The sequence below is a fragment of the Notamacropus eugenii genome, chromosome 6 (genome assembly GCF_028372415.1).
Source record: "Notamacropus eugenii isolate mMacEug1 chromosome 6, mMacEug1.pri_v2, whole genome shotgun sequence".
Lineage (NCBI taxonomy): Eukaryota > Metazoa > Chordata > Mammalia > Diprotodontia > Macropodidae > Notamacropus > Notamacropus eugenii.
The window spans coordinates 36,041,676-36,063,690 of record NC_092877.1 but is presented as its reverse complement, the minus strand read 5'-3'; the positions used below and the strand labels follow the sequence as shown (position 1 = coordinate 36,063,690).

Below are 22,015 nucleotides of genomic sequence, written 5' to 3'. Positions count from 1 at the left end.
TCAGTTTTATCATGTTCCCCAAAACAAGAAACTTTATGGAATGTCTGGTCATCGCTGCAGACAGAGTGTTGGATGTATGACCAAAACCCTGCTCAAACACTTACTCAACTTCTGTCATTCTCAAGATATCAATCACCTATAAAACAGACATAAGAACAAGCAGCTCACCAGGCTGCTATAAGGATTAAAGAAGATAATTACGTATAAAGTGCTTTGTAAACCTTAAAGCACTATGTAAAAGTTGGCCATCACTATTACCACTAACATCTGTCGCAGAGAATGAGGAGGTAGAAAAATTCTACAAAGAATTCAGAAAGAGGTGACACAATCCAGGTTTCTAAAGAAGATAACCAAAAGATATAAGCAGGAAAAAAATCTAAACCCTTATTATTACCACAAAAAAGTGACACATAGCATCAGTCACCACAGATTTCTATGGCTATTTTCTCATCTATAAAAATGTTTGATGAGAATAACCTACATAAAATAAGGTCATTCTTTATGAGAATATTAGAAGATGATGAAAAAGTAGAAAGCAATATTCAACTGGATCCAACTGTGCTTACTATTTTTTTGAATGCAAAAAAACAAGTACTTCATTCATTAGAGCAAAATACTCCCTCTTAAAAGTCTTTCTTCCATCAAGATGTCTCACATTTATATATTAAAACTATATAAAATTCCTTGAAAGAGAGTCTTATTCAAGAACCTTCTGATCAGTAGTATGAGGCAAAACAAACCAGTGACACTGATTCATCAAAGGGGTCCACCCTCTTACGGATAAGACTATATAAAGTCTGGGGACCTTTATAATAAGAGGGTGAAGATCTTCAGAGACCCCACCAAGTTGTCCCCCTTCTCCCACTAGCGAGCTCCTTATGGAGGGTCTCCATTTTGGGGATGGAGCCTGGCCAAGCACGCTTCATTTGGACCCTCTGTGTTCCCTTTCTAGCTCCTTTTTCCATGTTACCTTATTCCCCCATTAGAATGTAAGCTCTGAAGGCAGGGACTGTCTTACTTTTTACCTGTACTCCGTACCTTCAGAACTTAACACAATGTCTGGCACACAGTAAGTGCTTAATGAATTTCTGACGCCTTATTTTTGAAGATGTCCTGGAACACTGTGGAGTCAAGTTCTAAATGAGATCCATAATCTTTCATGGTATAAAGTTCAACGTACAATCTGTGGTGTTTGTCCACACACACACACACACACACACACACACACACACACACACACAATGCATGTTTATGTGCGCATGTATGTGTATATATGTTTATATGTTTATACCTTGGAAAGAGAGTACCAAAGTTGAACAAGAATAGGCAATATCACCTTTGAAAAAAATCACAAAGTCCTTTCTATGAAACCTGAGTTTCCCCCAAGACAAAGATCTATTTTTTTTAAAACACTGATACTACTCTGGTGGTGGTACATGGAAGCAAGACTCTCTGAAGAAGTGAAATGAAGATCATCCAAAGGCAAGAGAAAGGCACATGGTATGGTTATATTATGAATCAGGAATTATGAAGGAGAAGCTGAGCAAAGGATGCCATCAAACATGTAAGCATGTGTTTGCAACATAGTATCCAAAAGAAAAAAAGGAACATTCTTCTCCCCTCACTCTGCAGGCAGTGGATAGACCTGCTGCAGTAAACAAAGACAAGAACTGCACAGAATGGGCAGAGAAGAATCTTCATTGCAGGAGGGAACCTCTACATAGATGCATTTAGAACACAGCCTGGTGAAGTGAAGGAAGTCCTGTTTCTAACACAAAATGCCTGTGTAAGTATGGACAAGTGATTTAACCTTTCAGTGCCCCAGGCAATTTGGGAGAAGCCAATCTGCATCCCTGAGGGAAGTTACATACCAGGAGTTCCCTAAACCAATAAAATCACAGGTCCACATCCAGATAAACAGAAAAAGACATGGAGAGGGAAAGGTATACATATGTATGTATACACATGTACACATATTACTTCAATGATGTCATAGATAATTCCATGCTACCAGTGTACACGTCCTCCACTGATTCAGATCACAGTCCCCTTAACCCCTCAGCAGTTGTGGTTGAAACCTCTCCAGATCTAAGCTATGCTAGCCCTCCAATAAGCTATATTATTGTGCTGAGAGACCCAATGTTCCCAAGTTGCAATCCTTGCACACCTGAAGGCGCAGTTTCTATGAACTGCAATAGCCAGAACATTCATCACCCTGCCACTGGCCTGGTGGTGGCCTCTCTACACAGAGCTCGGCTGGTCCTCGGATGACACACAATCTGTCACTGAGCTGTCACCCAAAGCCTGTTCAACTCTCAGCAGGACCTGCCAGAGCTATGATCCAGAGGCACAGCTTTCTACAACCCAGAGTCACCTCCACACCATAAAGCATCTATGAAAGGCTGCTGGAGATGAATAATCTGAAATACAAAATATACACAATAGTAACAATAAAAATGCTGGTGATTTGTAGAAGAAACAAAAAAGAGACAACAGTAGTCCAAGAGGCTATCAATATAAGACACAACTAATGGAACAATGTAGACGTATCAAAAGTATTACAGTGAATAATAACATTTTATAAATTATGAATAAAGTGATGAAATACTTATCATTACTTTTGATATTAAGAAGTTAATCTTTCATTTATTAAGAATGAGGAAAGATTAAATCAGAAAAAAAGGACAGAATTTAAAAGAAATAAAAGCTTCAAGTTAATTTAGAAATGGGGTAGTTGGTAAATAAATGATGAGATAAGAAACATAAGTATAATTATAAATGTCACTTTCACAATTAACAAAAATTGCCCTTGTTAAATAGAACAGTAAAAGAAACTCTTTTTCATTACCCACATATAGCTCGATGTTCTTCATATGAAAGGATACAAAATATAGGTAGCAAAATAAGCTACAAGTACTTGTACATAAAAGGTGTCTTTGTATTTGGATAAAACTTTTCCTAGTGCCTTGGCATCATCCATGTCTCTGGGAACCTTCATATTTGCTCTTTCTTCCCTGAAGAAATAAAACAAAGTTAATGGGGTTTGTGTATTTTTTTTCATTTAGTTCAGAAAAAATTGTTAAATCATGTTGTTTTTTTTAAAATGATGTTAAAATAAAGTGGTAAACATAAAGTCTTCTCCAAAATTCTGTGAAGTTTTCTTGCACTTTGGCCATTACTCTCATTTTTTCTCCTACCAGAACTGTGGACTCTGCTGCCCCAGGGTTATCTGAGCTCCAAGATGAGTCCGGAATCAGGTCCTCCAGCCACTTCTACCACTCCACAGACGCCCCTCTAGTTCCCCTCTACATGTTGTCTTCCCCCGTGACAATAGAATTTCCTTGAGTCAAGGCTTATCGTGATGCTTGTGTCTGTATCCTCAGTGCTTAGCACTGTTCCTACTATATTATAAGTGCTTAATAAATACTTTATATAATAAATACTTAACAAATACCTTTTCTTAGTCTGGCTTTCTACTTTTTTCTTATCTTATTCTACTTTGGATCAAATATATTCAACCACAAAATCCTTGCAGACAGTGACTATAGAAACATGGGAAGCATTTAATAGTCTGTTCAACCCTGTTCTTTTTCTTTTTTTTTCCTGACAAGGTATAGAGGCAATTCTCCACCTCATTTCTTAATCACTCAATGGGGGTTGCTTCAGTCAAAGTGAGACTTGTTAAGAACCTTAGCTTAAAAAGGCCAAGACCATCCAGGGTCATCTCCAGTCGTCCTGATCTCTATCTGGCCACTGGACCCCGGTGGCTCCAGAGGAGACAGTGAGACTGGTAACTCTGCACAGCCCTCCCTGCCTTAAATCCAATTCCCTTGCATGTCATGGCATCACCTCTCTGATGTCACAGTGCTCTTTGAGAATGAAGGACAAACAACAAACAACAAATCCCTCCGGGAACCAGGCACTGTGACTATAAAGAAAGGAGCTTACATTCCACAGGAGGAAGGCAAAAGCACAATGCTGCCAAAGACCAAACCCAAACTCACAAAGTTCAAAAGTCCAGAGTTCCTTCTGTGTCACTGAATTTCATGAACCACAAAGAAACTGTGCTTATTAAACTACATTGGGAGGATTCCAAAGTGCCTGGGTAAACACTGGAAAGCCAATATTTGCAGAAAATTGAAATGACATAAAGTAGGGAAATACCACTAATAATATAGCTGCACATAAGACATATAACAATTTGAAAAACCTTTATAATCTTAAAAGTAAGTCACTGGGTTTATTTTAAAATTATACACTTGGCATTTTAAATAATCCATAGTTCAACATCAAAGTTGATATATATCTTGGCTGAAAATAAAAATAAGTTTGAACATAATTCTCATCAATTATTCCACTTTAAAAAATCAACATAACCACCTTGTTTTGAACACAACTAGATTCTAGGCAATTTCTTCCTTAGGAAACAAAGTCTGAAGTATTATTAGCTAAATCTTCACATTTGTAATATATGATAATTCTCTTGGGAAATACTTATCTGTAACTATGCAAGAAGTACAAGAGACCAATCTAAACACCATAAAGATCCAGAAACCAAAACGTTCCTTTGCCTACCAGGCAACGATAGGCAGATGAAAAGTGTCTCTGTGTGTATACACATGCATATACACACACATGTGTATACACATGCATATACACACATATGTTTGTGTGCATATTTCATGTGTGTACATATACAGATACATATGCATATATTTACACACATTTTCCCCTTCGTTCATTCTCCTCTATGAAAGAAGTTCACTTATATTTTGTAGTGATGAGTTACATGGCATATGCTTCATGCAGAAACATTAAAAATAACATTCTCTGTAAGTCCTTGCTTAAACCGAGTTCTACAATCCCTTCTTTTCCTTCTCTATCCTTCATGTCTCGCTACTAAAGCACACAGATACACACACCTTTTACCTAGCGTCTGATGTCCTGGACCTTCCCTCAACTTTTCGTGTCTCCAGACTCTAACTTTATTCACAGTAGAGCAATGGGTTTAATAACATATTTCACCCTCCAGCCTCGTTATTAAAGACTAGATCTTATAAGGTGAATTTTATTACAGAAATTACCTACTGATGAAATTTAGGCCACACTCCTTCCCTAAGAAACAAAGAGAGGTCAGAAAGCCAAGGAAAAGATCTGACAATACCATGTCTCTCTAGGAAACAGATATTGTGGGAGAGAAAAGGCAAGTTTTTTCCCGTTTTACAGATGAAGAAAAGACAAGGTCATAAATGTTAAATGACTTGACCAACGTCACAAAGCTACATAAAAAAACCCCAGGTTTATGACTCCAAATCTATCACTCTTTCTATTATAACATAGCTTCATCCTCTGCCTCAGGGGCAGAGGTGGAGAGGAAACTTAACTTTGGGGGGAAGGGGAGAATCTTAGAAGAAAAGAGCAGTGTAGATAAGGCACATAAGTTGTAGAACCTAAAACACCATTTTTGTGACAGTATTGTCAGTTAATTCTTTTAATTCTTAATCTCATCTTGAGAACCATGGTGCAAAACCAATTTTGCTGTTTTTCTATATTTATGTACTTCAATTTCTGTTGGAAAAATTCAGTTTCTCTTTTGGATACTTACTCACTAAGCTGAGGAAAATTCTTATATACCAAAAACATAACAGAAGCAGCAGACAGGAAAATGGACACCAGAATAAGAAGAGACATCCTTGCTGATCCAGCTTCTGCATTAGCTTTTACTGAAAGAAAAATAAAATTAAAATTAAGAAATGAAGGACAAAACATTATTTATAGTAGTAAAGTTACATTTAGCCAAGAAAGCATTCCTCTGAACTCCTACTGGAAACTACTCAAATCTCTTTCTAAAATATTTTCAGTGAAGTATAATATTTTAAAATACTAAACCTTATAAAGATGAACAGTTTTACACTGTCTTTTGGCAAATAACCAATTGAGGATGGAACAGACAGGAAAGAATGACATAATCTGTACCTGGTAATAAGAGTTACTGAATAAGGATGGTGCAAGCAGACTCACCACAAAACCACTAAGGAACACCAAAGAAGAGGAATAAAGGATGTCATCAAAGACTGTATGACAAAGAGAAGTGCTGATAAGAGATAGGGATGACAGATGAACAGCCAAACTGCTCCAACAGTTTCTTCAAAATATTGAGAAAAACTAATTCAAGTCTCCAGAAAGTCAGGTGAATACAGTGTGGAGAGCTGTACAGCAGGGTCAGGCATCCATGCTTTGGAGGGGACTCCCAAATCAGAGTTCACAAACCTATTTGAGTAACTGAGGATAATGAAGAGAAGGAAAATAAGAGGTTCCATGACTGTGCACAGTCACAATGAATGTCAGAGGCAGGACTTGAAGTAAGGTATGTCTGACTCCAAGGCTCGTCCTTTATCTATCAGGCGAGAACACTTGGGTGAGCAAGGAAGGACAAAAACAATCCTTTCTACCACAGAATTCCCAGACAATATCCAAAGGGACAACATTCAAAAAAGAGAAAAAGGAAGGGGAGCCAAAATGTCAGCGTGCAGGCAGCAGCCCAGATGAACTCTCCCAACATTCCCCTCCAAACAATTTTAAAACAAATTTTGGAGGAGCAGAGCCAGCAAAACGTCACAAGGAGACGTTTCTCCAGCCTAAGATAACTAGGCTCTGGAGGTGGTGCAGGAGCAGTGGCAGCTTTGGGAACTCTCAGACCACAGGTGGTAAGTGGGTCAGACAACTGGCCAGAGAGGAATTATAGGGCACTCTGCAGGCACTGTGTGCAGCTAGTGCTGACTGGCAACTGCCAACACACAGTTCTGCGTCAAAATTGCAGGAGCACTTGTGATTGGTCACAAGGGAGGAGGGGGCCTGGTCACATTTCCAGGACCAAGAAGAGTGCTAAACACTTGCTGCACGGGAGCAATGGGGCCCTTTCTGGGTAAAGCCCAGACCCCAGACTAGGAGAGCAGTAACCACATCTCTCAAAAGATCACACCACACTGAAAGCACTGGAAACTTGTAGACCCCCAGAATTATGTCCGAAAACAACAGCACAAAAAAGCCAGTAACTTGAGACAGAGCATCCCCATCCCCAGGTAAGCAGAGTACAACTCTAACATAAAGTTCAAAGTCAAGAAACAGGCTGCAAAAATGAGCCAACAACAACAAAAAATAGAATTTGATCATAAAAAGCTACTAGGGTGGCAGGGAAGACCAAGACAAACTAAGAAGAAAACAGCTACAACCAAAGCCTCACAGAAAAATGCTAATTGGCCCAAAGCCCAACAGCAATTCCTTGGTGAATTGAATAAAGACCTAAGAGTGACACAGGAATAACTGGGAAGAAATGAGAGTAATGCAAAAAAAAAAATCTATGAAAAGATAATTAACAGCTTGGTAAAAGCATAAAAAGTACTGAAGAAAATAATACCTTAAAAAAGCAGAATTGGCCCAATGAAAAGAGGTACAAAATCTCACTGAAGAAAACAGTTTATTAAAAAATTAGAACCGGGAAAACAAAACAAATTCCTTGCGTCAACCTTTGGATCTGATTCATCTCTGGTCAGCACAACCTAGGTCCTCAGTTAAGGGTCCCGAAGCAACAGATGTAAGTGGTCCAGCTGCTCAGTCACACAGGACTAGGTTCAAACAACGCAATAAAGTTTTCTCACAAGCCAGAAATTGGACTAGACCCATAACTGAATAGAAAGGGAACTGAGCTAGATCTAAAACTGAGTCACAAGATGTAGTCAATGTGGTTCACTCAATTCCCACAGTTCTCTCAAAAGGAAAAGGATCTATATATACAAATGTATTTGTAGCAGCTCTTTTTGTGATAGCAAAGAATTTGAAACTGAGGAGATGCTCATCAACTGGGAAATAAGTGAACAAGTTGTAGCATATGATTATGATGGAGTAACTGTGTTTTAGGGATGATTTTAAGATCTACAGGAACTGATGCCAAATGAAGTGAGAAGAATCAGGAGATTACTGTGTACAAGAGCAGCATTACAGTAATGATGATCAACTGTGAAAGACTAGGCTACTGCGATCAATACAACGGTCCAAGACAATTCCAAAAGACTCATGATGAAAAAATGCTATCCCACCTCCAGAGAGAGAACTGATGAATTCTGAGTGCCACTGACGTATCATTTTCTCATTTACTTTATTTTTTTTTGCACTATGGCTAATATGGAAATGTTTTGTATGATTTCACATATATAATTAATTGATATCATTTTATTTGCCTTCTCAGTGGGTGGGGGAGAAGTGGGAAGGAGAGACAGAATTTGGAACTCAAAATTTAAAAAAGAAAAAATTGCTTAAAATAAATATTTTTTTAAAAGAGAAAACAAATTGAAGCCAAAAGTAATGTGTAAGATTGGCATGTAATAAAACCATCTTCTTATATTCCACTCTGAACTTTCTTTTCAACTGTTTATTTTGTATGGTTTACTGACACTCTTCTTTCTTTGCATCTCTATCACTTCCCATTTATATCCTAGCATAGAGTTATTTTTTCCATTTTTATATGTGAAAAAAGTATTAATTGAAAAAATGATGGATAATAAATATTGACTATTAAGCTAACTGCTCAACAAGACAATCAGAGATATAAATCAAACTGTTTTAGTATGGCTACTCTTCAAATTCTTCATTTAATAATCTACTTATAATTAACTAGCCCTATCTCACAATGGAATTTACTTCCTGTGGCTTAGGTCTAGAATACAAGAAGGTAAACTCTTAACATGAATTGTTTTAATGCTCTGGATTTACCATTTTTATAAACATTTACTGCATTTTTTAATCCAAAAGATGCTTAATGAAAAAAAGCACAAAATAGATGAGCCTCACATATTATTCCCTAAATGACTTTCTTCCCCTTCCTTGGTTAATTACTTTTAGAGTTTTATCACTGTGCTCTGAACACAGGGTATACTAAAGTATTAGAACGGTTTATTCATTTGAGTATTTGCTGCTCATCTATGTGATTTAAGCTCTATGGGTATAACACTTCAGAACGGGGGTATGAACATTTAGATCACAAGACATCCCATGATAGAACATGATTAAACCATCCAATCCAACCTTCCTCCCCTTCTATAAAATTCAAGACACCTGAAAACCTCAAGAACACTCACTACTTACAGCCCATTCCATTTTTTAATAAATTTCAATTGTTAGAAAAGTCTTTTCAGAGAAACTCAAAAATCTTCCTCCCTGTAATTTTCATCTAGAACTAGTCATAGTTCTGCCCTCTAGACTACACCAAATATAAATCTAATCCATCTTACAAACAAGAGAACTGCAGTGTCTGAGACTGTCACCATGTTTCTGTCTAAGTGAAAGCTTCTTCCTCAATCTCAACAACACCAATTCCTCCAAAGAATGCTCCTACAACAGGAAACTCTAGGAAAGTACTGGGATCAAGAACTCAAATCTGAGTTATGATATTTGCTAGTTATATGACTATGGGCAAAGTTACTTAACTCTGCCGAACCTGCCCCAGGTTCCTCAACTGGAAAATGGAGATTCCACAATCTGAACTGCTTCACAGAGCTGTGAGGAAAAGTGCTTTTCAAAGCTTAAAAAGCTTTTTCAAACTGTAAAGTGCCTATACAAATGAATTGTTTTAACAGTTTCAAATCTCTTCACTATTCTAGCTGCCTTCCTTTGGACAGGGTCAAATATGTCCATGTCTCTTAAAATATCTATGTATAAATATAATCCTATATTACTGTGTTGAAGTAAGATAAAAATGAGATCAAATGAGATATTTGGCATGCACTTAGCAGAGTATACAGTAGGTGTTTATGAATGTTTGTTTCCTTCCCCTTCTCCTCCCCTGCCCCAGAAATAAGTCTAATGTATACTGAGAAGCAGGAAAAGAATTATATGAACTCAAAGTAAACAGAGCCAAGAAAATACTAGACATGACTACAGGAATATAAACGAAAAGAATAAACAAAATCAGTATCTGAAACTGGAACAACCAAGCTTGGCTCTAAAGAGTTCATCTCCCTGGGGAAGCAGGGAAACAGGCACACTAAGGGATTACTGTGAGCTGGTCCAGCCATTCTGGAAAGCGACGTGGAACTATGCACTAAGCGGTACACACCCTCTGACCCAGCAATGCTACTCCTAGGTCAATATTCCAAAGAGATCAAAGAAAGAGGGAAAAGTCCCACAGCCATAAAAAATACGTATAGCTGCTCTTTTTTTATAATACTAAAGAACTGGAAACTATGGGAACTCCATCTACTGAAGGAATGGCTAAACAAATTGTGAAATGCGCAGGTCTATGAGAACAATTTATATCATAATAATGTTGTAAAGATCGACAACTGTGAAAGATAAATACGATAATAACTAACATTTATAAAGCATTTGAGGGTTTGCAAAGTGGTTTTTGATCAATGACTAAACAAGATTCCAGAGGGTGATGAAGGATGACATCATCTCCTGACAGAAGGGTGATGGACTCAGGATACAGAGTGAGACATACATTTTCAGATGATACAGCTAGCGTGTGGATTTATTTTGCATGACTATGTATCCTTGTTACAAGGTCTTTATTCACTTTTTTTCTAATGGGGGAGGGATGAGAGAGCAAAGGGGAAAAGATAAAAGGAATGGGAAGGAAAAAGGGAAAGGGAAAAGGAAAGGAATTTATAAAGGCATTTTTTTTTTAAAGAAAAGAAGGAAGGCCAAAAAGGACAAACAGAACATCTTTGAAAGCTGTAGAATGATATTATATACTTAATTTTTAGTAGTCTATTTTTTCTATTCATTTATATATATGCATTTATATATAATCTATCCTTCCCACTGCTTCCCACCCCAACAACAACCAAAAAAATGACCTCACCATAAATAAGCAGTCTAGCAAAACAAATTCCCATCTTGGCCATGCCCCAAAGTGTCTCTCTTTGTGAAGTGCCTCAGTGAATAAACATTCATTAAGCTCCTACTATGTGCCAGGCACAGAGCTAACTGCTGGGGATACAAAGAAAGTTCAAAGACAGTCCCTGCCCTCAAGGAGCTTACCTCTCTGGCAGGAGGAAAGGGATGTATTTCCTATCAAGCCGTCTGGTTTCTGGGTTTTTCACTTCATTAATCAGAGCTGTCTTTCCCTACATTTTTGTTGTTATTGGATAAACTGTTCTAGTTGTACTTACTTCACTCTTCATCAATTCAGTGGTCTCCCCAGTCTCCTCTAAAATGATCTATTTCTTCATTTCATATGGCACTATAATATTCTATTATACCCATATACTATAATTTATTTAACCATTCCCCAAGAGGATGACACTCCACTGGTTTCCAATTGTTGCCCACTATGAAAAGAGCAGCTATAAATATTTCTGTATATATAAATTATTTTCCTGTCTCTTTGATCTCTTTGTACAGGCTTAGCAGTAGCACTGCTAAGTCACAGAGTGTGCACTGTTTAGTGCCCTTTGGGGCATAGTTACACATTGCTCTTCAGAAAAGCTGGACAACTTGATAGATCCACTAAACAGTGCATTAGTGTGCCTGGTCCTCTCTAGCACCTCCAACATTTGTCATTTTCCTCTTTTGTCATCTTTGCCAGTCTGATGGGTATAAGGAACCTAAAAGTTGTCTTAATTTGAATTCTCTAATGATTTAGAGTATTTACATGTATTTTAGAGTATTTAAATATATTTAAAGCATAACATACACTTAAGAGTATTTAAATATGATTATTTATGGCTAGGATTTCATCCTTTGAAAACTACATGCTCAGATCTTCTGACTATTTTATATCTTGGGGAATAGTTCTTAAGTTTTTAAGTCTGAATGAGCTCCTTACAAATCTTAGAAATGAGACCTTTATAAAAAGAAATTTTCTGCCAAGATTATTTTCCATTTACTTGTTTCCTTTTTATTTTTAACTATACTAAATTTGTTTGGGCAAATCCTTTTTAACTTACCAAAATTATCTATTATATCTTACATACTTAAAAAGACAAGCTGTACATAAAAGTCAGAAGTTTCATAAGCAACCCTCCTTTTCTATTCTACTATACATGTATGTATATATATATGTACATATATATGCACATACACAAGTATGCTATGTTCAAAAGAAAAAATAATTTTTTAAATAGAAAATATATTTCCTTCCTCTCTTTGGAGAGAGGATATCAGTGTGGAATTTTACATTTAATAGCTTGATTAATGATTTGTTTAGTTTTCTTAAGCTCTTCCCTCCCTTAACTTGTTATAAGGGATTGTTAATCTCTGGGGTAGGCAGGAAAGAGGGATACTGGGAAATGCAGGTGATATAATACAGGAGAGAAATATAATTTTTAAAGTGTATTGTTTAGAATTTAACAGTGCTCTAAATACGGTTTTCACCAGAGCAGGCTTCAATGGAACTATTATTTCTCTTATTTTGGACATCATGCCTAAAACTGAATAAACTTTTCAGCAGTTCCTATTAAAGCAGGAGTTCAGCTACGTCTTGAAGCATGAGCTTGAGTTCAAGGCTTTCAATCTGTATTTTAACTACATTAAACACTTTCAAAGGCTCCAGTTTAGTAAAACTTTTTTTCACATTAGAGTTTTTAAGCCTAAAAAATAAAACAAAGAATTCAGTATGTCAGCTCTTAAGCTTAAAGTTAACATTTTCCTGTATATTCTTACCAATTCAACAGTTGCCTAGTGGTTTTTTTTAAGGGGAGGAATCCATTCCTCAACGGGTAAATGGTCAGAGGATATGAAAAGGAAGTTCTCAAATGAAGAAACACATCCTATCAACGACCATACAAAAAAATGGCCCAAGTCACTAATGAAAGCAGTGTAAATAAAAAATAAAGCCAACTGTTATTATCTGTTAAAGTTTGTATTTTTCTAAGTTAAAAAAAATCACTATGTGTGGTAGGAACTCAATTTTTTTGTGAACCTTTTCCAAGTCTTGAGAAGTTTAAGATTGCTACTGATTACTGAATTCACAATTAAAAAATAAAGAGAAAAACAGAGAGTGCTTAATCCTGCTTTTCCTATTAGGAAAACCATAATACTAAATCCTGATCTGCAGTCTTAAGAATGAAGTTACACACCAAGCTCTCTTCTACTCCCTGCTTATTCTCATACGGGATGATGAAATACTAAGACATATGAACCAAAACAACTTGTATGTTTAGTTTAAGCCTTATGTTTTCTTTAACACCTACTTAAAGGCAAGCCTATTTTTCTAGATAAACTGCTTCTTCAGTGCCTAGAAAGAGCAATGACTAGTGAAACTGCTGTACTTTAACTAAGCATAGTTATCAAATTTTCAGCATCTATTCTATTCCACAGGTACATCCAGTACTACCAAGTCTAAATAATAACAGGGCATGGAGACCGTAGTTTTAATTTTTCTGTGAAGAAAAGTCACTAGAGACTTGGTGATTCTTCATTCACGTCACACATGCAATCACAATGTAGCCCTCTTCTGGCTAGCTGCACAACTCACTGCTCCACCTGTATTTGGGGGTCCACCACTTGAAGGTTTCCCTAACACTCTAGAATTTCTTACTTTCTTAATCTCCCATAATACCATTCCTCTCCCATTTGCTTTCCTTCCTCTTATTCCCAGACCAAAGAACATTACAAGAGATGATCAGACAATCACATTTAATTCAAATATTAAACACATACCATGGAGCAAGAAACTGTAAACTTGACCCACTACAAATTCATGCTCTTCTCTTTGACCTCCTATAGCAACTATTCTCAATCTTTGCCCTTCAGCATGCTTCCTTACTCATTTCCTTTCCTCCTATAACCTCCCACCTTTAGCCTTGAACCCCTTTCCTCTCCATATACCTTCCTCACTCACTTATCCTCTTTACTGCTCCCCACAAGCCAGGTCTCCCCCATGGTGGGGGGGTGGTGGTGGAGAAGGGGTGCGGAATGGACTCGCAGGGACACAGAGAACACTTACTCTACTATTCTATACTCTACCTCTTTTCATGGTCAGAAGTCTCTAAAGTGCTTCTACTGCTCAGCCATTCATTGTTTCTTAGAACACTACCATCTAGTTTTTGACCTATTAACACTGTCCTTTTGAAGGTCATCAATCACCTACTAAATTAGATGCCCTTTTCTCATAGTAAAAACTTTCCCCTCTCAGAAACATCTTCTACCTCTGAGTTCTACAAATGACACTTTTTTCATTCTCTTCCTAAATGCGACCAGTTTCTGTCACTAGTTCCTCATCTCTCTAAATGTGGACTTTGCCTTGGGTTCAGTTTTTTTGGCTTTCCCTCTCATCCTGTAGCCTATGCAAGTGACTCCCTAGACTATTATCCAATCTAGACTTCTCCAACTTCTCTAACCATATCCAATCCTACATCTTCAGGGTAGGCTGCACATCCTATTACCCCCCAAATGAGGTCTAAAAATGAAACAACTGTCTTTCCCAAGATTTCTTATTTCTATAACTACCACTTTCCTAGTTACTCAAAAACATGAAACCCCTAATCTCCACTCTCTCTCTTACATTCATTCAGTCACTAAGTCCTATCAGTTCCTTTTCCACATTTTTCTCTTGTTTCTGCCCATTCAAAATACTGCCACCCTCGTTCAGGACACTATCACCTTCAACCCAAACTAATATAAAAGCTCCTAAATCAGGAGTTCTCAAGCTGGGGGCCTCTGAATCCCATAGGGAAACAATGATATATTTCAGAGGGTTCAAGAACTTGAATGAGAAAAAAAAAACCTACATCCTCATTTAAGAATAAAAATAGCTAAGATTTAAACAGCACTTACCATGCCAGACATTCTGCTAAGTGCTTTACAATTATTCTTTCATCTGATCTTCATGGTAACCCTGGGAAATAGGTGCTATTATTATCTCCTATTACGTGACTTGCCCAGGATCACACAACTACTAAGCCTGAGGCTGAATTTGAACTCAGGTATTCCTGCCTGACACTCTATCCATTATAACACCTAACTGCCCCCAACTTACTTCAACATAATTGATTTCCTACATAATCCTATGTACCTCATTTTGTTTATTGAAAAACGTTATTCTGAGGAGTCTATAGCCTTCACCAGACTGCTCAGGAAATTCATGACACAAAAAGATTAAAAAGATCTAAATGATCTTCCTGCCTCTCTCCCCCTCTAACCCATTTCTCACCCAGCTGCCAGCTTTATCTTTTCTAAAGCACGACTTTGCTCATGTCATTATTCTGCTCAAAAGCATTCAGGGGTTTGCCAGTGACAAAACAATCTTTTCTATATGTAGATCTGGTCATGTTACTCTCCAGCTTGGCTGTGATTCCCTACTGCTTCCAGAGTAAAGTCTGAACTATTCTGCCTGGCACTCAGTTCCTTCCAGAACCTGGAACCACCGTGTCCTTTATTTACTCTCTGCTTTAGACAACAGGACAATTCCCTGCCCTTACACACTATGCCCTTCTTTCTCCATTTCACCCCCAACAACCCATGCACATTGTACTCTCAAGACTTTCTTCAAGCTTATCCTGTGCCTGAGAAGCTTTTCCTTTCCTCTCTTTGGTTCTAAAGAGTGAGAAGGCATTTAACAGGCAAAGTCAAACATTACCTTCTCCAGAAAATTTTCTCACCCACGGTGGGTGGCAGATAACCTTTCCCTTCTGAACTCACGTAGCACTGTTTTCTCTAATACACTTACTAAATAATATTGTGTGTTTTGGCTACTATGATGGCTTCTTATCTATACTATAGCTTCTGGAGGGCACAGACTGAGTTATCTAAATGTTATACCTTTCACAGAGTCTAGTACAATGGTCTGCAAAGAGTAAACATTTAATAACTACTGTTCGATTTTATAAAGACAAACAACTTTGAAAGCCTTAGGAATTCTGATCCAAACAATGACCAACCACAATGTTAGAAGCCTCAAAATGGAAACATGTTACCCCATCTCTTGAGAGAAATAAAGGATGGACTGAGCCTTTTTTTGGGACATGGCCCATGCAGACCCAATTTGTCTTGCTTGATTATACACGGTTTGTAACTGGGGTTTTGTTTTTCTTACTTTTTTCAATTGCTGGAAAAGGGAAAAAAAAATGCAGATCTGAAAATAAAGCTTTCATTTAATAAAATGATTACTGTTAGTGAAGCCCAGTATCTAAGTCTGGTCCCCAAGTTATCATCCTAGGTTTCCTTTTCACTACTTTCCCTCACTGCTCTGCCTGACCTCAGCTTCACCAAGTCAGGTGCCAGGTGCCCCTTCCTTTCTCCTTGTGTATGCGGTCTCCTCCTCTACAGCAGCAGGGCTGCTGCACAACCTGCATTCTCCAAGAGGACCATAATATCGGGAAGGTGACCAGCCTCACTCTCTCCTTCAGAGTACAGTGGCCCAATATAGATCAAGATGACTAGAGATGGCCCCTATAGGTCTATTTATTACCTATGAATAGGTCAAATTTTCCTGCCAGTACACCTCTGGTCATTTCCTCCTTTACCCTCTTTAATTCAAATTCTAAGTATTCTCCAAAACCTAATGGCAAGTCCTTCCTCTCTATGAAGTCTTCATAAATCATAACATACCATACAGTCAACTCTTCCTCCTGAGGCTAGGTTAGGGGAACCTCTGTCAGTATGGAAGAGAAAGGGATTACAAGGGAACCAGGCCCCTCATATTTGAGGATAGGTGGAAGAGAAAGGGAGACATATAGAAGGGAAGAAAAGTAGGTAAAAAGCACAAAGAGAATGAAAATTTACCCCAAAATGAAATGAACAAAGAATGCCAACACAATGAAAATACAGACTATAGAGCAAATGAAGCAAAACAAATGGGAAAAGAAAGATTGCAAGTATCTTAGGAAACGTTCTCAAATAAATTAACTGTTTAACAAATTTTAATCAGGAATGAATATTAAGAGACTTTTGTCTTAGTATCCTCAGAGCCTAGCATAATGCTAGGCACCTAGTAGGTGCTTAATAAATAGTACCTGATTGATCTTGTTGCCTAGAAAGCAAAGCCTAGGTAAAGTAAGTATTCAAGTAACACTCACTGACTGATGATGTGGAGGAAAAGTGCTCCAGGCTTCATTACTAAAAGAGGGAATGAACTCAACATTTCCTGCAGAACAAGCCTAAAGGAGCAATCAATCAACAAGCAGCTATTAAGGTGAAGTGCCAGACACTTTGTTAGGCACCAGGGATACAAAGAGATCCCAAAACCTGATAGAGCCAGTTACTTACATGGATGTAAGAGAATCAGACAAACCAACGGGAGAATAATCCAACAGGAGCATTTGGCAAGAAACATGACTTATTCACAAAAGATTTATCAACGTAATGCACACTCTCCTGCCCTTGTGAACCCCATTACTACTTTGGACTCCAAATAAGTAATGATGGAGAGAAAATAGCCCAAATACCACGCCCTCAGCAATAAAGTGAAGATTGGGGCTTCTTGGAGTCACATTCAAGTCACTTGTAGCCTGGACTAAAATCACTTAGATTACAAAGTGGTTCCAAATGAAATAACATGCTGTGTGGGTAAGAAATACAGAATCATTTTCTCTTCTCTCTTCTAAATCTTAAGAATCCCAGTTTCTTCTAAAGTTTATTCTCATTATTCAGGGTCTTCTTCCACTAAAAGGGCAGAATCCTGAATGGATTAAAAAAAGAAAATTTATCAGTCCCAACAATATTGTTTTTGCAAAACAATCACATTCCCTCAACCACTTCCCCTAACTCAGAATGTGACTGCAATGAAGTGCCAGCAAACAGACTAAGATGGCAAACCACAATGTGGAATGGAGTCCACTCTAGTCCAGTCCCTGATCACTTCATACTTCGACTCCTATAATCTCATAACTGGTTTCTCTGCCTACCTAAACCAAATCACCTCTCCTCCACTTATTCTGCACACACCATTAACTTCTAGCACTCTTAAAAAACTTCAATGGCTCCCTAATAAGTGTGATGGATGGAATCAAAAAGACCTGAGTTCAAATCTTGCATGAATATATGACATTGTTATTTCAGTCAAGTTGAACTCTCTGTGACCTCATTTGGAGTATTCTTGGCCAAGATACTAGAGAGGTTTGCCAATTCTTTCTTCAGTTCATTTTACAGATGAGGAAACTGAGGTAAACAGGGTGAAGTGACTTGCCCAGGGTTACACAGCTAGTACATGCCTGAGATCGAATGTGAACTCAGGTCTTCCTGATTCCAGACTCAGAGCTGCCCTTATGACTTTGGGCAAGTTGCCCAACCTTTCTAGCCTGTAGCTGCCTTTTCTTTAACAGGAGGGGATTAGATCTCTTATGGTTCCTTTCAGCTCTAAATCTATGATAAGTCTTATGTACAGAATGCAATTCAAATACCTTTGTGCCACAATTCAAGATCATCCACAATTTGGTCCCATCCTATTTTACCCAACCTCAAGTAATACTACTACCCTGACAAGTCAGTCTCTTCAACATACCTGAGATATGCCTTATTCACTTAGGTCTCCATTTTGCTGGTCCTATCTTCCCTACAAAGACAGCTTTAAAGCCCCAACTCTCCTCTCTGCTCTATAGAAAATCTACTCCTCCTTCAAATTCCTTCTCCTCCTTAATTCTCTACTTAGCCTCAGCTGATGCTCTCATCTTCCTCTGAACTGAATGCAGACAACACTCATTCTGAAAGCTCATCATGTTGCCTTGCATTTTTATTTTTACTCTCCTATATATGAGGCAGTATGTTTTTAACAGACAGAAAGCCTTCGTCAAAGCCAGAAATTATCTGGCCATGAAATTATGTGACCATGCCTAGGTTCATAACTTCTCAGTGCCTCAAACACTTCAAATTGGTAGGATATGCTGATCTACAGTGGTAAAATTAGTCTTCACCAGGGACCTCCCTACATTAATGAAATATCAAGTCAGGGCAACCTACATTAATAAAATATCAAGTCAAGGCAAAAGAAAAATCTCATGTATATCTCAAGAACGAAACTGCAAACTTCTTTGACAGGAAAGTCTGTGCTTAATATATACCTATTTCAATAAAGAATTTTAAGGATCCTGTATTTTTAATTAATGTTGACACACTTCACGAAAGTAAACTGCATCTTCTCTATATCAGGGCATACAGACAATACTGAGGTAAGCTGTTGTGGCCATTCAAATTTCAACACTTGGTAGGTTGCCTTCTGAGTATAAGCTTCTCCAAACTTAGCTAGGGTAATTATCCGTTGCTGAGCCATAAATATTCAAGGCTTTTCCAGCTTGGAAGTATCTCAAAAGTGCTTGAGCTCTGTGGACAGTCACCTGGGAAAGGCAATGGAGTAGAATTTTGGTGGAAGTCTAATAGGTGTCACATAGAGAAGAACTCACAACACACTTTCAAAAACAGGTTCCTCACATTATCAACTGTGTTTGCAAACCAAACAGAACTCTTCGGTTGAGTAGTGAGTGGCAACTGGCTTTGATACTAATTATCCCTCAAACCACTCCATTCTTCAGTCAAACTGGTTTTCTTTCTGCATCGGGAACAAGAACAGCACCCTCCTAAGTCTCTGTTTACAATCTTCTCTCTCTGGGTAAACTTCAATTTCTCCTTTCCAAAGCTTCCCCCAAAGCCTTCCCTGACACCATCAACCTAGGCTGTCAGAACTCAGCTAGCACCATGATTCACAACTCTCTAACGACTTACAATATGCAATATTATGTAAATTATTTGTATTTATGCCCTTTCCCTCTACTAGACTGTAAGCTCCCCCATTCCCTAGCACAACACTCCACAAGGAACGATTAATATTATTAACACTAACATCTCTTTTTCATATTTACAAGACTCACAGAAGTGCAATTCTTGAACACAGCCAACTCTCTCTTCCCTCATTAGTGCCAAGATGATGCAGAAAACATCTAACTTTACCTGAATAACCAGCATGCTTAAAGGCTATTTCTTCTGACCACTTCAAAGACACAGGTTTTTAGAAGCATAATCATTTTTGGTGGTTAATGGGCGTAAATGATTAGTACACACCGAACTAGATTCAAGATCATTTATTATCTAGGGTCATTATTCAAGGCATGCAAAAAAAAAACCCCCAAAAAACCAACTTGCCTTCTGTATAATAGTTTAACAGGGTGAACTTTGAAGATGTTTTATGCAGCGACCATTTCTAAACAGGCTTAAGTTACACAAAAGACAACTGAGGAAAAGAAAACTAGTTTTTTATACAGATTACTAAACACTTTGGCAATAAAAGTTACCTAGACTGGAAAAAATTCTAGTGACTAGGAGCCCAGATTTTTCTTTGTTCCACAAGCGCGGCTCCCTAGGAGCAGGGAGGGTCTAGGGTGACTGGGGGGTCTTTTGGTGGTGGGGGGGTTGCTTTAGCCATTTTTTTTATCCCCCAGGCCTGGCACAGAGATGGTCCTGGATACGTCTGCTAACCACCTCTGGGGAGAGCCAGGCCCTGGGCTGGACTGCCGGGGTTTCTAAGACAAAAAACCAAAATGGTTTTGGGAAGACAGCTCTCCCGGTCCTCTTTAACCTTAGCCCCTGGTCTCCGCGAGGTCCACAGGGCTGACAAACAGGGCACTCAGCCTCTGGGAGCACCCAACGTCTAGTTCGTACTTGGGGGTTGGCACGCTGTCTCCCCCCCGTGACTGGGGGCAACAGGAGGGCAGGGGCTGGAGGGAGTCAGCCTTTCCTGCGCAGCCATACCCAAATCCAGAACCAGGGCTCCCGGGGCAGGGCCAAGTCCAGCGTCTGCAGGACTGGGCTCGGGACGCTGCCTGGGCCCCCGCAGGGTCCCGGCCGGGACGGCCCGGACCCCCCACTGCGGCTCCTCCTGCGGGGTCTTAGCCCACAGCCCGGGGGCGCCTCGGGGACGTTTGTCGACTGACTGACAGATCCTCCCAACCGGCTCCTCCCTCGTCCGCGGCTGCCGCCCCGCTCCCCACCCCTCGCGGAGCCGGGCGGCCACCTCACCTTTCAGGGGGTCTCCGTGGGCCTCTTCCGGGGGGTCCCGCGGCCCCGCCGGGGCCGCCGCCACCTCCTCAGCCCGCTCCCCGACCCTGCCTTTCGCCATGGCCGCCGCCGCCGCCGCCGCCGCGGGGGGGGGGAACCAGGGGAGGGCGCAGACTCCCTCGCGACGCCGGAGCCGGAGCCGTCTCCACGCACGCACAGCCTCTGCCGGGGCGGCCCGGGCTCACTTCCGCCGCCTCCTGCTCGTCACCCGGAGCGACCCCTGCCTCCGCAGGCCCCCTCCTGAGCGTCTCCTCCTGGCTCCGCCCCTTCGCTCCGCCCCCAAGTCTCGCGAGCGCGTGCGAGCCCGCCCACAAAAGCCGCCGCGAGCCGGGAGAGGCCGGCTTTAAAGCCCCGCCCCCTCCTCCTTCGTCTTCCGATGGCCGTGGGGCATGCGCGCTTGAGGGCACGCCCACGTTCGCCGCTGGGCCGGGAGGCTGCGAGGTGTTACCACAAAAAACTGTGTGACCTGGACTCTTCTGATTGGGGTGGAAGGAGTCGGAAGTCCGAGTCGTTTGTGTTAATTACTGCGTGCGAAGGCGTTGGGACCTTTGCATAACCCGCGGAGCTTCCCCCGGCTGCTGCTCTCTGGTTACAATGTTTCCCAAAGTTGCACTGTAGAGGCAGCTGCGTGCTGAACTGTCCTAAGCAGAAATCCTGACGGAGCGAAGGTCAAAGCAATTACCACCAGCTGCAATCCCAGGGGACTAGAGACGTTGCGTGCCACCCCCCCCCGGGCGGAGGTGATAACCTCAGGTTGCAGTGTGAGATAGACGGCTTTAGATAAAACTAGCACGAGGATTTTCTGAGGGGTTGGTTATTCATATTTGTTACATAGTTCATCTTTCCAAAGAAAGGGGAGGGGGACTTAGCTCACCCCCCCCAATGAAAAGAAGTGGAGGTGAGGATGAAAAGCATGGTAGCTCCTGGGGTGTGGGGGAGGAGGGCGAAGAGGGGGAAGGGTACAGTTTGTGCAAAGGCATAGGAGTAAAATCAGCTAGCATATGAGGGCTAAGATGAACTCTCAGGCCCT

General features: G+C 39.9%; 1 protein-coding gene across 1 annotated transcript in view; it reads right to left on the bottom strand.

Annotated features, from left to right (window-relative positions):
• TMEM41B (transmembrane protein 41B) overlaps positions 1 to 21,260 on the bottom strand; it is a 35,254-nt gene extending 13,994 nt beyond the window's left edge. The window contains exons 1-3 of the mRNA XM_072619474.1: positions 20,947 to 21,260; positions 5,606 to 5,723; positions 2,886 to 3,014 (exon numbers count right to left, since the gene is read on the bottom strand). Of these exons, the coding sequence (XP_072475575.1) occupies positions 2,886 to 3,014; positions 5,606 to 5,723; positions 20,947 to 21,046 (347 nt within the window). The 5' untranslated portion in view covers positions 21,047 to 21,260. The remainder of the gene's footprint in view (positions 1 to 2,885; positions 3,015 to 5,605; positions 5,724 to 20,946) is intronic.
• Between the last annotated feature and the right edge of the window lie 755 nt (positions 21,261 to 22,015).